We start from the raw sequence: 14,814 nt of genomic DNA, 5'->3' as shown, positions 1-14,814 counted from the left end.
AATATTATCACATAAGCTGACTCAGTTCTGATATTAAATTGAAGCTTACCGACTAAACAGAATTTAAAAGTTGTCTAATCTGAATATAAGCAATTGACACTTGATTATGATATTTAAAGTGGAATTGTTTGGTGCAAGTCATCACACTGTACAAAAGCTACAACTTGGTTTGGTTGATCTCAATGAAAAAGGAGCTAGTTATTATCTCAGTAAACTTAAAATAACTAAGATTGAATTTGTTTCCATCTATATTGCAGTCAGTGTAGTCTTCAACAGTGGTTAGCTACTAAACGATATCACGGAGTGGTAGGCGGCGAGAGAGAGAGAGAGAGAGAGAGAGAGAGAGAGAGAGAGAGAGAGAGTTAGCTGTCAAAGAACGAGAAAGAGGCTTGAGGTCACATGATTTCCAAGAGTCCAAAAAGGTGGTCAGATTCTGTATCTACAACTCTATAGGTTTATTAAAATTACTTCAATAATTTACAGTATAAAGAGACAACAAGTGTAAGTGTCCGACCGTTGTCCTCTCCTATATATTCAATAGAACTCAACCTTATTATTTTCTTATCTTTGAACAGTTTCCGATGAGAAGTTATTTTAAACAATTAAGGCATGAATCTTGAATTACAAGGTTGAAAACAATAACATTTCTTGTCTCTACATAAGAAAGAATACCCATCACTCCATTTGTAATTCTACTCTCTTTCTCTTTAGTTGCTGGGGGTGTCACCCAAAACTATCCTTCTCTCTGACCCGACTTGCAGAGACAATCCTCTCTTTCTCTCTTTTTGTTCATCAGTTCTTCAAGAGCTGCTTTCTGTTCGATCTACTAACACCTAAACATCTACTGATCTTAATTATGGTGGGCAAGCAAGGATTGAACTGTTGGACTCATGTTTAAAGCTGCTTATAATTTTTCTGATAAAAGAATTGATTGAGGAAGATATGAGCTACCTTTATGATCAATGATGGGTAATTGCAGATTTCTCTGTCTTTTCTCTTTCGATGTACAATTCCATGTAATTGGGTTCATTTTATATATTTTTTTCTCAAGATTTTCTCGTATGATAATTATAGGTTAATAGTGGTTCATCATGTATTTTCATGAGCTAATACACTCTATTGTAATTGAAACTTCTAGTTTATTTTGCTTAATTTAGTCTATGCATCAACTATATTGATCATAAATCTGTTATCTGAATTTCTGAATTAGGGAATATGGTTTATATTTTGGCGTCTTTCTTTAAAAAAGAACTATTTAGTTGTCTTACAGTTTCATTGCCCAAGCTATTTTCTCTTGGAATGTTCTATCTTTAAATCAACTAAATCCTTCTTTTGACATATGTTTTCCTACAGATCATATTTAAAAAGTTCATATTGATGGCCCTGATTCTTGTTTGATCTTAAAACCCAACCTTAAGGCCTACCCATAGAGATCTGCACTGGTGAATTTCTAAATATTCTTTATGCCACTGTAATATCAGAAATTCTCTTCCGTGAGCAATCTCCACAGGTTTTTGAGAAATAACTGAATCATGGTTATAGTTCTTATATTTTTCACCAAAATTTGCAGAGCTAGTGTCTTAGAAGCAATGAGTGACAGAAAAAGGTTGTTACATCAAGTGCTTGATTAGGATGTAAGCCTTGACCTTAACTACTCTCATTTTGGTATTTCTTTCTTTAGTGTGTCGTTTCTATACTTACTCTTCTCCGGTGTTCGGTTAAAGATTTACAGAAGTATCCATGACAGAATGTTCAAACTCATGATGAGTCGGAACTTTTCCATAATCTGAATTTGGCAAACACCTTTTCATGATCCCTTCAGTTAGGATCGGACTGAAGATATCTGTTTGATAAAATTTGCAATCTTCTAACCAGACAATTAGCACTTTTTGGGAGTATTATTTAATACTTCTAGTGATTCCTCCATTGTATGAAGGTATGATAGGTTCACTAAGTTATCTTCCATACTCAATCACAGTCAACATCGGTGCCTTCGTCTGGTATTCTCTCTAAATATACCTAACGCTCATAGAGCTAGTGAGGGGATTAGTGGGAGAGCTAGGGAAAGAAAGGATCAAGGGTTGTGGACCGAGTCCCAATCTAGGTGCTTTTCTATATCTAAATGGAATTTGGTAAGTCTTTGGAAAAATTTGTGCTCTGATATAAGGTGCTCTAGTTCAATTATATGCCTCAGCACAGTTTCATATCGAAAAAGTTCCTTCCTGCTCCAAATTCCGCCAACATAGACAAATATCTTCTTTATCTTTTTATTGTTTTTGTTGGAAGAAGGATATCTAACACATATTTTTCAATGTCCCTTCTCTTTGGGAATTAAGGAGGGATTTCAAAAAGTGATAGGCTGGGTAATTGGAGGATTGGAGTTCTATAGGAAATCGATGAAAAAGTTGAGCACGCATAGTCCCTATGTCAACTGAGAACATTTTTGGGTTCCCACAATCTAGCAATCTGGAGAGTGTACTCTATGAATCTATCATTCAAAGAATTCAATCTATAATAAAAGCCTATTTCGAGAACACAGATAGCTAAAATGTTTTTCCATACCATAAGGTGGGAGTCAATACGCCTTCAACATAAAAGGGTGGGCTTGAAAGTAAGAATTTGAGAGTTGACTAGATGTATTTAGTTGCCTCGAGTAGGACTCTATTTGGATGGTTTGTTCTCCTATGGATGTCTCTTGACAATTGGTGCCCTTTAGGAGTACATTGAACTTTTGTGGTCGTTGCATTTGAAACCTATCAAGGTTTGTTAGGCTTTATTAGAGCAAGTAATGTGAGATAGAAGAAGAAAGTCAAGAGGAATAGAGATGCAAAAAGTTTTGACATGGTTCAATTCAAATGACCTACATCCAAGGGAATGGAATGTTTTCACTATTTTTCACACTCACACAATCACACTCTAGTTAAGAGGTGATTAAGTCATGTGTCTTTGCCTTACAAGGAAATTATTCAAGTTGTGATTGAGTGCCTGTTTTACAAGGAAATAATTTGAATTGAGACTGAGTGCAATAGTCACTCTTATCTCTTAAGATTATTCTATCAACAACTCTTTGATTGATTTCCTTTGTGTCTTTGTATTCTAGAATATTTGCTATCCAATTAGGATCCTTATCATTGATGATCATGTTTGCTTGGCTTTCATCCTTGTAATGGATACTCTTAGCTATTAGATGAATTTGAACTCAAATCAAGACTTGAATTATTTCCTTTTATCATGTTAGCTGGCCTTTGATTATTGTAGTAGACACAATTAGCTATTGAAGGAGATTTGGTAAGATTCAAATCAATTTTTGAATTGTTTCCTTCTATACACCCCCTCAAACTCAATGGGGATTAAATCACCTTAAGTTGGACAATGGCCTACCAAAATGAACCTAAGGGAGTGGCTTAGTGAATGTATTAGCCCCCTATTCATTGTAGAAATGAACCGAGCATTCAAGTTTCATTTGCAACTATGTAATGATCAAAGTGGAAGTCAATTTCAAACATTTTTAGAGTGAGCATGAATACCAGGTTTGCGGTGAGGTAACAAACCATAGTACTAAGGTGGATGGGAGGTAAAATTGTAATTCCTTGAGGAGGGTTTGAAGCCATGTGAGTTCAGTGGCGGTGTTAGCAATAGCATGATATAGCTTCAGTACTAGAATGATCAACTCTAGATTCTCTATCATTAGAGCAACCAACCCAAACAGCCTCAAAAAAAGCAGATAATCGCATGCTGGACTGTTTAGCAAAGAAAAGACCATGGCAATGGTGGCTTTGACATATTGAAGAATTCCTTTCACTGCAACCCAATGATCCATTGATGGACAATGTATAGACTGGCAAACTCTATTTAGTGCAAGTTGTATATCTAGTCAGGTCACTATAGCACCAACTGTACTACAGTACAAAGTCGGATTACTCACTGGTTACCAATAAGTTTGCTGAGTTAAGTGGAGGTAGCCATTGGGGTGGATACTGCTTTACAATCCAACATATTTGTCTTGGCTAGTAAGTCAGAGATATATTGTTGTTGGAAAGGACTGAATCCTGAGTAGTGGGAACAACATGGGTCCCCAAAAAATAGTGCAAGGGTCCCAAGTCCTTGATTCCCAAGGTTGATGCCATTGTACTAATAAGTGGATGAGGGTAGCTGTACTGACTTCAATCAATCCTTTTTATCATAAAAATAATAAGTAGCTTTAAACATGAGATCAGCAATTCAATCCTTGCTTGCCCCCATAATTATGATCAGTAGATGTTTAAGTGTTAGTAGATCAAACAATGGACAGCTCTTGTTGTAGTAGAAAAGAGAGGTATCAGTTTTAAAGCTGTCGAACCCAAACTCATGTGGAAAAGACCAAGATGCTCAAACCAAACTTGTGGGACCTGTTTAAGGCCATAAAGAGAGCGGCTGAGCTGACACACATGATGTGGTCTTAGAGGATCAATGAACCCATGCAATTGTGTCATGAAGACCTCTTCTTTGAAGAATCCATGTAGAAATACAATTTGAACATCAAGTTGGTAGATGGGCCATGACTCAAACAAGGCAAAGGATACAACTAACAAAATTGTAGTGGGTTTCACAGCCGGACTAATGTTTCAATATGATCCAAACATTCCTATAAGAGTATATCCTTCAGCAATGAAGCGAGCTTTGTATATATTAAGGCTTTAATCAGCTTCCATCTTAATTCGGAAGACCGATTTGAACTCAACAATGTTCATAATCAGATGGGGAGGGATGAGATTCTAGGTGGCATTGCAGAGAAGAGTCGCGAACTCACAATCCATGGCCTGCCACCATTCCAGGTATTTATTTGCGTTGGTAAAGGAGGTTGGTTCTATGCTAAGAGGTGTAGAGGTGCCAATACAAACTTGTGGGTGGCGAGTACCATCTCATTGATGAGTAACCGTAGGATGGTGAGGTTGAGGAGAGATGGTGCAGGGAGGTCATTGACAAGGTCTAATGTGGGAAGAGAAGAGGAATAAGAAGGGGAGGTATGGGTTGGCTCGTCTTGTGAAGTCATTGGGTTGAGGGTGGTGTGTTTATGGAGGGTTAAGGTGGTGGCATAGAGGAGGTTGTAGAGGTGGTGCCTGGCCAATAATAATGGGAGGAGGCCTCAGGAGAGAGGGTTGTGAATTGGCCAAGGCAGGCCTAATATTGCAGCTCCCCTTAAAACCAACTCTCATCGAAGATAACGTGTGAGGAACTACAATTTGTTTGGTTACATTATCAAAGCAAATGTAACCTCTGCTGGAACTATAACCCAGAAATATATGAATGTCTAAGTGGAATTCCAATTTGTGCTTATTGTAAGGCCTCAGGAGGGGATAACATGGGGAGACATTCTGATTTAACGGAGTGAGGAGCTGATTAATTAAGAAGACTGCAGTGGTTGAAGGCATACTGCCGAAAATTCCAAGAAGCAAAGGCATGCACAAGTAATGCCAACCTATTTCTACAATATGGAGATGCCTCCATTCAGCCGAACCCTTTTCTTCATGTGTGTTTGTTTGGGCATGAAACACGATTGGCGATTCTTTCCTGTTCAAGGAAGCGAGAGACTGACCAATACTCACCTCCCCAATCAGTATAGAACCTCTTCAGTTTTCTGTCAAACATATTTTTAACCTACCAACATATTCAACCTTTGAAACACAGAGAAGACTTCAGATTTCAGTACAAGTGGGTACAACCAGATAAACTTGCTAAAATCATCCATGAACATAACCTCATACCGATGTCCTTCCGTAGATGGAACTAAAGAGGGTCCCAGCATAGTGGACTCTCACTAAAGGGATAGGTGCTTGGGCTCAGAACAAGTTTAGATTTCAGCTGCTAATCGGATCCTGTGAAATTCATTCTTTCCTTCCTGGTGAACGCACTTGTATCGAGCCGCACACATCCAAATAACTCAAATCAAATCAAGAGGTCCACTAGAAACTGAGGTAGGAGGATTAAATTTTAGTTCATACCCTTTTTCTTGTTGAGAAGCACTGCAAATAATCTTTCTCTGTGGACACTGTTAATTAAATGATATTTATTTGAAATACTATGAACAATATGAACAGCTAGATGACTAAACTGAATATGCATTATGCTAGAGATGCACAATCACCAATAAGAGCTTGTGCGAGTGGTAATTTTATTCAAGATGAACTGATATAAGCCATTTTTACTGCTTATCTGAAGCGAGCGTCTCCCCGTGCGACGATCCTTCACAACAAAGTAGTTAGGATGGAATTCAGAAACAATATTATTATCTTTAGTGAAGCGTGTAACTAAGAGCAATTTTCTTGTAATTATAGGAGCATGAAGGATGTCACGAAGTATTAATAGAGAGGTAAACTGGAAATAGAAGAGCCACCAGTAGTAGAGATTTGCAAACCTGTTCCGTCACGAATTTGAACTTACTTATTGTGTAGGTTCTGGCAATCTGAAAATTATCTAACCCAGCAGTGATGTGGTCTATTGCACCTGAGCTAAGATACCAAACAGAGTTGTAGGGGTGTGGAATATTCCACATAGTTGGGAGATGGGGAGCTCTGTAGCCATTGTACCTGTTGTAACAGCTGAGGATAGAATGGTTGTGTCATCAATAGATCTTACAGAGTGTGGAGCCACCTGACTGATTAGGGTTGTAAGAGGACAGACCACGGCCTCCACCTTTGCCATAGATCTTACAGAGTGTGGAGCCACCTGACTGATTAGGGTTGTAAGAGGACAGACCACGGCCTCCACCTTTGCCATTATCATAGCCACAACCATGCCCATGAGTGAAGTGGGCCGAGTTGTGTGAAGGAGAGGAGGAATATCTTGCTACTGTATGTGCTTCTGCAATTGGTTGATCCAAGAGAGGGGATCCTTGCTCTTTGAGAATCTCTTGGCTTAGAAGAAGACCAATAAAATTTTAAAGACTAAGCGCATCAAGGCATATAGTGATAGAGGTGGCAAGCGACCCATATTCAATGCCCAAGTGTTGTGTAAATGTTTTACAAATTCTAAAAAAAAAACAAAATAATGGAATTGTAATACAATTGAAAGATGAAGATTCTTAGTCAATCTGGAGAGCTTGATGTTGCAATCGAATGAACCACCAACGAATGAAGTTGAGTCATACCTTTAGTGCTGTCTTTAAGGTAATTGATGCACCCTACTACCAAGAGTTTTTTTCACCACCACCTCCAACTAGAAGATGAGGTAGTTCTTTTAGTCCCTTCAAGGAGCCAAAAGCTACAGCACAACACTAAGACAAACTCAAATGAAGAGTCTTTTAAAACAATAAGTAACAATAATGCAAGTGTGAGGAGTGTCTCTATTACACACCATATGCAACGAAGGGGTCGGGTTTATATAGGCCTAAAGCACACCTTACACCCCTTGAGATTCTCAAGGCAATGAATTGGATCATTGAATCACAATGACTCACCTCCTCACAAGGGGAATAATCAATTCCCTACTAATGGAGAATTAATGGGCTTCGCCCTTCTCCACTAATGGGATAAACCACCTTGATCCTCCCCACTAAATGGATAATTAATTATCGTATTCACCTCTTATGTATAAATTGGATTTAATCCATTTAACAACCTTAACCCCACTCATGGTAATGGCCACGAATGGTCATGAAGTTGCAATACAATAAGAACTGAAGGTCAATAGTTAGAATTTGAATAAATTTCACCTTACAAGTATGCCCACCTCATCACCATGATCAAGACCTTTAAAATTCTCATATCAATTGTAATTGATATCATAACCACCTTACACCCCATGATAAGTCATGAAGAGCTTTATAACCAAGGTCATGAAGGGCCTCCTTTACTCATGGGTGCCTCATTACCACCCTTACCTCATGTGTCCCACACACTAAATAAACAATTAAAATAAAAGAGATGCAAAAACTAATTTTGAAATTTAATATAAATTTTAATAAAAAACCTAACACCGGCCATGAAAAATCGCCAGAATAACATCAAAATGAAAATTGGGATGGGAAACAACGGCTAAATTGGCACGAGTTTCTCTGACCTTTTGAATATAGTCAACTATGGAGGAGGTGCACTTTTAATCTGCATCAATTGGTACTTCAATTGAATGGTATGCACTTGTGATTGAGAAGCATGGGTGCTCCGAAGTGGTCCAGGAGCATGAGAGGAGGAGACACCAATTATGTGAGCCATAGAGTGGTCGCGTAAGGAAGAGATAATCTAACTTTGGATAATAGAATCTTGATATTTCCATAGAGAAAACATGGGATTGGCAGTTGACATGGTGATGGATGAACCTACAGTAGGAGGAAGAGTTGGAGGAGAGCAGAGAATGCTTCCATCCATGTAACCTGTCAAGTCATGTGCAAGAAAAAGTGGTTGAAACTGAGATCTCCATAAGAGGAATTTGGTGGGATCAAGCTTGATCGGTAGAAGGTGCACAATATTCCTTGGGGGAGATGAGAGGGGCAGCAAATGTGGTGACTGTGGTGGAGTAGGATTCTGAGGTTGACGTGGCTAAGAGGACGTTTGTCTCTGAGGATCAATGATACCATGAAAGAGATGGATGATCATTTCATTTTACATGGGAATTTCAAGTTGGTATTAGTGTTTTAGTTACTCCAACACTTACAATAGTTGTACAGAAGAGTCTATGTTGAAGGGTTTATAAGAGTCCATGCAGATGTGGATTAGGGTTTCTGCGCTTCCTTTACACAAGAGTCTTGATCAACTAGGACTCTAGTGGATTCTGAATTTGAAATCGGATCCTTATGCTTTACATTGTCCAATAAATTGGCTTTTGCATTATAAAATTTATGTGACTAGAAATTGGGGGAAAATGGCATGATTCTTGATGGATGTTTGTTCACTTTCACTTGTAGGTTTTACAGTTAAGGCATGAATAGGGGGTCTAGCAATGTTGCCTGGTAAGGGATCCTTCTCATGCTTCTTTGTTGCCTTCTCCTAGGGTTTCCTATCCTAGTGGGATGTGGGGGGGGGGGGGGGGGGTTCAATAGGTGGTTGATTGTGTTAGATGAGATTTGGACCGGATTAATCTTTTGTACTTCTTTTCTTGTTGATCCTTGCTTCAAGCCTTGTAATTGCTGCTAAAGATTGTTAGGGCACCACTATTGAGGGCTGCACAGCGTAGGTGTATAGTACAAGTGTATTGTAGGGGATCAATTCTAGACATGAAAAGGGATCTCATGCTCACCTACATGGAAATTAGTTTGTTAGGATTTTGCTTAGGTTATATTAAGGGGAAGAGAGGGATAGTGTAGGGGGGAATCAATTAGTGTTTCTTTTGGAGACAAGCTTGCTTGTGGAAAGGGGAAGACTAAGCTTCTAAGCTTACTTTGCCTTGAGGACAAGGCGAAATCCAAAGGAGGTGGAAATAATAGGGCCTAGGGAGTATGACACATGGAGGAAAGAGAGTATGGGGGAAGGGGGTTCTGTAACCAGTTGTTGGTTTGGGGGGGAGGGTAAATAAAGGGTGAAAACATGAGAGGAGATATTGGTTATTTCGTGTGAAGTATTCAAGCAGCCTTTAGCTGAGGGCAACATATTATGTAGGTAGTGATTGCCTACCATCAAAACCAAAGTTATCTTTATAATTTCTTGGTATCATTCATGTTTTGCGAGTTCAGATCGGACATTCCCATCAGAGATCCTAGTTTAAGGTTAGAAGCCTTTCCATACATTTTCCTCCTCCTTTTCTAACTTGTGGGGATGCTTAACCCCCGTTAGGAAAACACATAGTGCTCCCATTACACTTTTTACCACACATATTATGTGGGACCCATGTCTAAATATGATAAAATATTTCAGAGAAGATGGGACCTTTAGTGGTCGCATAGGCCCCCTTCAATATGTGTGGTGAAAAAGCATTAGCGAAGCACTATGGGGAGGTGATCCGAACGGGAAGCCTTCTTCCAATTGCAAGATGTTCTAGGAGTCTGTTCAATTCCAATTTGTGTATGAAAGGCAAAATAAGGTGTATGACTATGGTGGGCCCCCAACTGTCAAGGAGTAAACAATGATGATTTGATATTTTTCATGAGTTTTGGTGTTTCTATCTTTTATTTAGTAAGTAGAACTCCTCTATATTTGAGAGGATAGAAAAAATTTAAGGCCGCGTATATTTTTTGTCCATAGTAGAAACCATATTGTCACTGGGCTATAGATTTATTTTTCTCTCTCTATTTTCTAATTATTAGATTTTTTTTGAGGGTTCTAATGATTTTCCTACGCATTTGTCTTTTTAACAATTTTTTACTAGTGATGTAGCAATTATGGAAGTTCATCAAGCCAGAAAGTAATATAAAGGAAACAGTAGTAGTAGATATGGTAGAGGGAAAAGATGCTTGTGATGGAGAGAAGAGCAATGCAAGTAACTCCCAACCCCCAAACACATCTCAGGCATCATCACCATTTGACTTAAACGAAGAAGCTATCAGTGAGGAAGACAGTTCTGCTGTTGATATTACTGCCACCGATAAGGAGCAGGAGGAAAATGAGACAGCCACTAGTAGTAATTCACAAAAGAACACCACCGTGGAAGGGAGTGAAGGGACATCTACAGCTAGACAATATGTTCGGTCAAAAATGCCAAGGCTCCGTTGGACTCCTGATCTCCATCTTGCTTTTGTTCATGCTGTTGAAAAGCTTGGTGGGCAAGAGAGTAAGTCTCATGCATAAAGACTAGACTTCAGCATTTTTCATTTTAGAATCACTTGCGGATCTTAAATCACAAACCAACTTGTTCACTTCAACTATCTTTTGATGGATGCAGGAGCAACTCCTAAGTTAGTTCTTCAGATGATGAATGTGAGAGGGCTTAGCATTGCACATGTTAAAAGCCATTTGCAGGTAACATATACATGACAATAAGATGAGCTAGCTCATGATTGCATTATTGATGTCTGATGTATTGTTCATTTGCCTCATCAGATGTATCGAAGTAAGAAGTTGGATGAGTCTGGGCAAGGTAGTCAAATAAATTAGTGTCGGCTTATTTTTCTGTAGACCCCTTCGAAATATAAGAATCCTTGGTTGAGATTCAAATAACAAACAAAATTTGTTTTTCCTTTCCAGTGTTATCACACACCAATAGGGCAGTGCAAGGAATAGATCACTTTCCTGAAGTGTTCTACCAAAGGATGGGTCCACATCATCAACACTATAGGATGGACAGCCATAGCACTTTTCTAGGCAAGAATGGCTACGATCCTAATCCTCATGCCCATAATCTATTCAAGTCTCCAATCTACCAACAACCATTTGGTTTCAATGTCAGCTCCTCAAGGTAATAATCGATCATTCATAATCAAAGTAGAAGGAAAACACCACTTTATATGATTCTTCCTTGGATCTAATTAATTTTCTTTGTTGCTATTTATAGACACCAAGAATGGGCTTTCAATAAGAATGCTGCTGTAAGGTCGATGTCTATATCAACAAAAGATCATCTGCAGGGACTGTTCAGGAGTTCAAACCAGGATACAATCTTCCAAAATGATATCAAGCAATCAACTTCAAGCCTGTATAATGTTGGGAACTCCTTCACAGGGATAGGACCAATTCGACATAGCCACTTTCTTGAAGAGAAGAAATGGCCACCGCGAGAAATGATTTGCAATCAAGGAAAGGATAGGGGAATCTCTGCAACGATCAACTCTTGGACTTGTAATAGCTTGCAACCTCCCTTAGCCAGCAATCAGAGATATCGTCCATCGATGTCTGTAGATGAGACACTCTCAACAAAACCTTATGGATGGAGCACCAACAGACTTGAGGTAACCCTTTTAGCTTTTTCCTTTCTAGGGTTTTCTTTCACATCGCCAAAAATGTGATGCTTCACTATTAGTCGCTTGGCAGTACATGGGTTGCATGATTGTGTGGTACAATTTTAGCTTAAACTAAGTAGAGGAAGCAACTAAAGTCACAAATGATGTCATTGGTTTATCTCGCACATATTTTCATCATTCTTGCTTCTCTCCATTGCATACGCACACATTTTTAATTTGATACATCTGCAATTAGCTGAAAAAAGAACTGCACACATGACGCAGTTACAGAGCTCATCACTGGCATATCAGCCAAAGCCCGAAACACCAGAGGTAGAAGAGACTCCAAGTTCAATGAAAACCAAGATGGAAGAGAAAGAATGGTTGCCCAATTTGCAGCTGAGTTTGAGTCATAACTCCAACGAAGATGACAAGAAAAAGGTTCCGGAACATGATAGCCCAAAAGAAGTGAACATCAATCTTTCTCTTTCTTTATCCTCCTCCCCCTCTTCATCAAGGGAACAAGCACAACCTAGTGAAAAACAAATGGATACTGACCAAAACAAAAACTATTGTTCTTTACATACAAATTGCAGCAAGGTCTCAATGAGGATGAGTACTTAGGATCTGACCATGCTTATCATCAGTAGAGCATTGGAGTGAGATCTTTAAGTACTTGTCTTTGAGGCCATAAGAAACAATATTGTTATATATGCTGCTTACAATAAGGTATGTCTTACTTTATACCTACCTACTTAAATTCTTTTTCAAGGTCAATCTATATGTTAGTGTACACTCATCTTTAATTAATGCTTTTTCTTTCCTAACATCAGAAGATACAAATCTGTTGATCTAGCGAACTATAAAGTTAATGACATATGACACATACACATATCGATACATGTACGACAATTTTATTATCTGTATCAGTTCTTCATGGTAAACCATGTATGGGTGTTGATCGGGCTGGTCTGGATTGGACAAATTCATGAATTTTGAATAAGCCCAGTGCAGAGTTTTTCTTCGATTATTAGTGAGTTTTCCCGTGCTATGCTTCTGCTTTTTTTCTATTTAACTTATGTTGCTGAGGGTACTAGGCCAAGCTGGAGTTCCCTGGCCCCACAACAGGCTTATACTTCGTATTACTCCACGTTTGCAATCTTCAATCGATTAAGGTTGGGTTAGCTTCAACACAGGCTTGCAATCTTTAATCTTTAACTGAGGCGCAGACTTAAGATCCACATTTTTTTGTTTTCCCGTTTTATATTTATAGGTTGTTATTAAGACCATGGGTAGTCCAATTCAATCACACATTCTTTATTTATTTATTTGGGTATGTATATAGTGTGTTAGGGTTGTGGTGGAGGTGAAGAAGCAAATTCATTTACATGGTTCTACTTCACTATATAAAGTTCCTAGGGTTTTATTTAGTTTTCTTTCAACGCACAACCCAAAAGCGTTTTAATGAAATAAATCTGGGAAGGAAATACTAATTCACAGAACAGCAAAAATTTACAAGAAACGGAGGTGTTTGTATCCACTGAACATGCTGTAAGAAATAGTGAATAGAGTTCGGAGTCCTTGAACTCTATGTGAACCGGATCATCTTTATTACGGTATTTTACAATAGTTTGGTAATAAACATAATACAATTAGGATTACATGAATCTTACTGAGACTCAACTAGGTTACACAATCAGGAGAGCGAGTCTATGCACGTATGGACTATGAGTTGCACATGCACGCTAGGGTTGCTCCTCCTTGAGTGCGAATTTGAGTGGGACTTGATGTTCCTCTTGATGAGTGCAAGTGAGACATTCATAATTTGCTCGTGAAGATTGAGTTCGACTGGGACTAAGAGATTCCAGGGGATCCTTATCCTTTCCACAGCCCCGAAGATCAAGTATCGAGGAAATCATCCTCCCACATAAGCAATAACATAATCAAGAACATAAATAATCAATGTTCAAAGTATAAATGAGATATCCAAATAAGGAAGGAAATAGATTAAATCATATTAGAGTGTGAACAAGTAAAAGAAAATGTCAAATCAACGGTAAAGTGAGGCAGAAACTCACAATACCAAAGTAGCGGAAAGAAAGTGGCAAAAAGGGAAACGGGAGGGATTACAACTAATCCCAAAAAGATGTAACATCAGTAACTAAATCTTTTTCAATCTTATAGAGAACATCTCTATAAGTGTAAAGCTCAAAAATAGCACAAGAACGCTTCCATTCTATCGACGGACTAAGCATTATATGCAACATGACCACCCGAGGAATCTTCAAGGTAATCGTCGTAACCGCAATCACCTTCTTGGAAATATGTCTCCTCTCCCTGCGCTTCTTCGTATGTGCAGTCATAATACTCTGAGCTTGTAGAGAAATCTAACAAGACATAGTACAAAAGGAGTGAGTTTCAAAAGAAACCCAGTAAGGCTGTTAAATCCATAATAACATAAATAACAAGATTTCAAAGCAAGGTATGATGCAATGTGATATGAAACATATGATGCATTATGATTCTAACTGTGAAACCCAGCCCTAACCTTGACCCGGAAACTCTGTTGTTTGTAGGTCCGACAATCCGAAGTAAGGCAAGAAGTCAGCTATGAGCCATCTCAGTGGATGACTTGGTGGTTAGCTTAGAATCCATGAGTGTTGATGACAGTGTTCCATTTATGGAAACTACACCCTGATGAAGAAGGAATTAGTTGATGGACTTGGAGTACTCTCTAACCTAGTTCGAAGGCATTTCTACATACTAGGTAAGTCACTTGGTGTGTGTGCAAAACCCCTTCAAGTTTGGATTTGATCTGAGCCTTCAATTTCCTGTTTTGGATTTGTTGTTCTGCTTGGTCGACTAGGCCAGTCGACCAACCACACGACCAAAGGACCCTGATTTGCTGAATTAGGGCTTGGCTTCTCTATTTAAACCCAACTTCGAGTCTAACTCATCTTTTATGCCTCCAAACTCCTTGGAACGAACAAGAGCCCTCTTCAAGTCATCTCCTCTGCATCCTTGGTGGTTTT

At 38.7% G+C, this 14,814-nt stretch overlaps 1 protein-coding gene across 3 annotated transcripts; it reads left to right on the top strand.

The window, feature by feature from the left end:
- The first annotated feature begins 584 nt into the window (after window positions 1-584).
- On the top strand, window positions 585-13,897 carry LOC149005123 (uncharacterized). Of its 3 annotated transcripts, XM_089168546.1 has the most exons (8): window positions 585-969; window positions 1,571-1,634; window positions 10,276-10,677; window positions 10,789-10,865; window positions 10,947-10,983; window positions 11,091-11,301; window positions 11,398-11,791; window positions 12,068-13,897. In XM_089168546.1, exons 3-8 carry the CDS (start codon window positions 10,341-10,343, stop codon window positions 12,404-12,406), a joined length of 1,395 nt encoding a protein of 464 aa, XP_089024672.1. In that variant the 5' UTR covers window positions 585-969; window positions 1,571-1,634; window positions 10,276-10,340; the 3' UTR covers window positions 12,407-13,897. The 3 variants fall into 3 exon arrangements, with proteins under 3 accessions (XP_089024672.1, XP_089024673.1, XP_089024671.1); XM_089168547.1 differs by lacking the exon at window positions 1,571-1,634 and having other exon boundaries at window positions 10,284-10,677; XM_089168545.1 differs by lacking the exon at window positions 1,571-1,634.
- Window positions 13,898-14,814: the final 917 nt, after the last annotated feature.

This window comes from Hakea prostrata, chromosome 9 (assembly GCF_041222555.1).
Source record: "Hakea prostrata isolate BN-2017 chromosome 9, UWA_Hpros_2, whole genome shotgun sequence".
NCBI classification, from domain to species: Eukaryota; Viridiplantae; Streptophyta; class Magnoliopsida; order Proteales; family Proteaceae; genus Hakea; species Hakea prostrata.
This window is presented reverse-complemented; position numbering and strand designations above follow the sequence as displayed.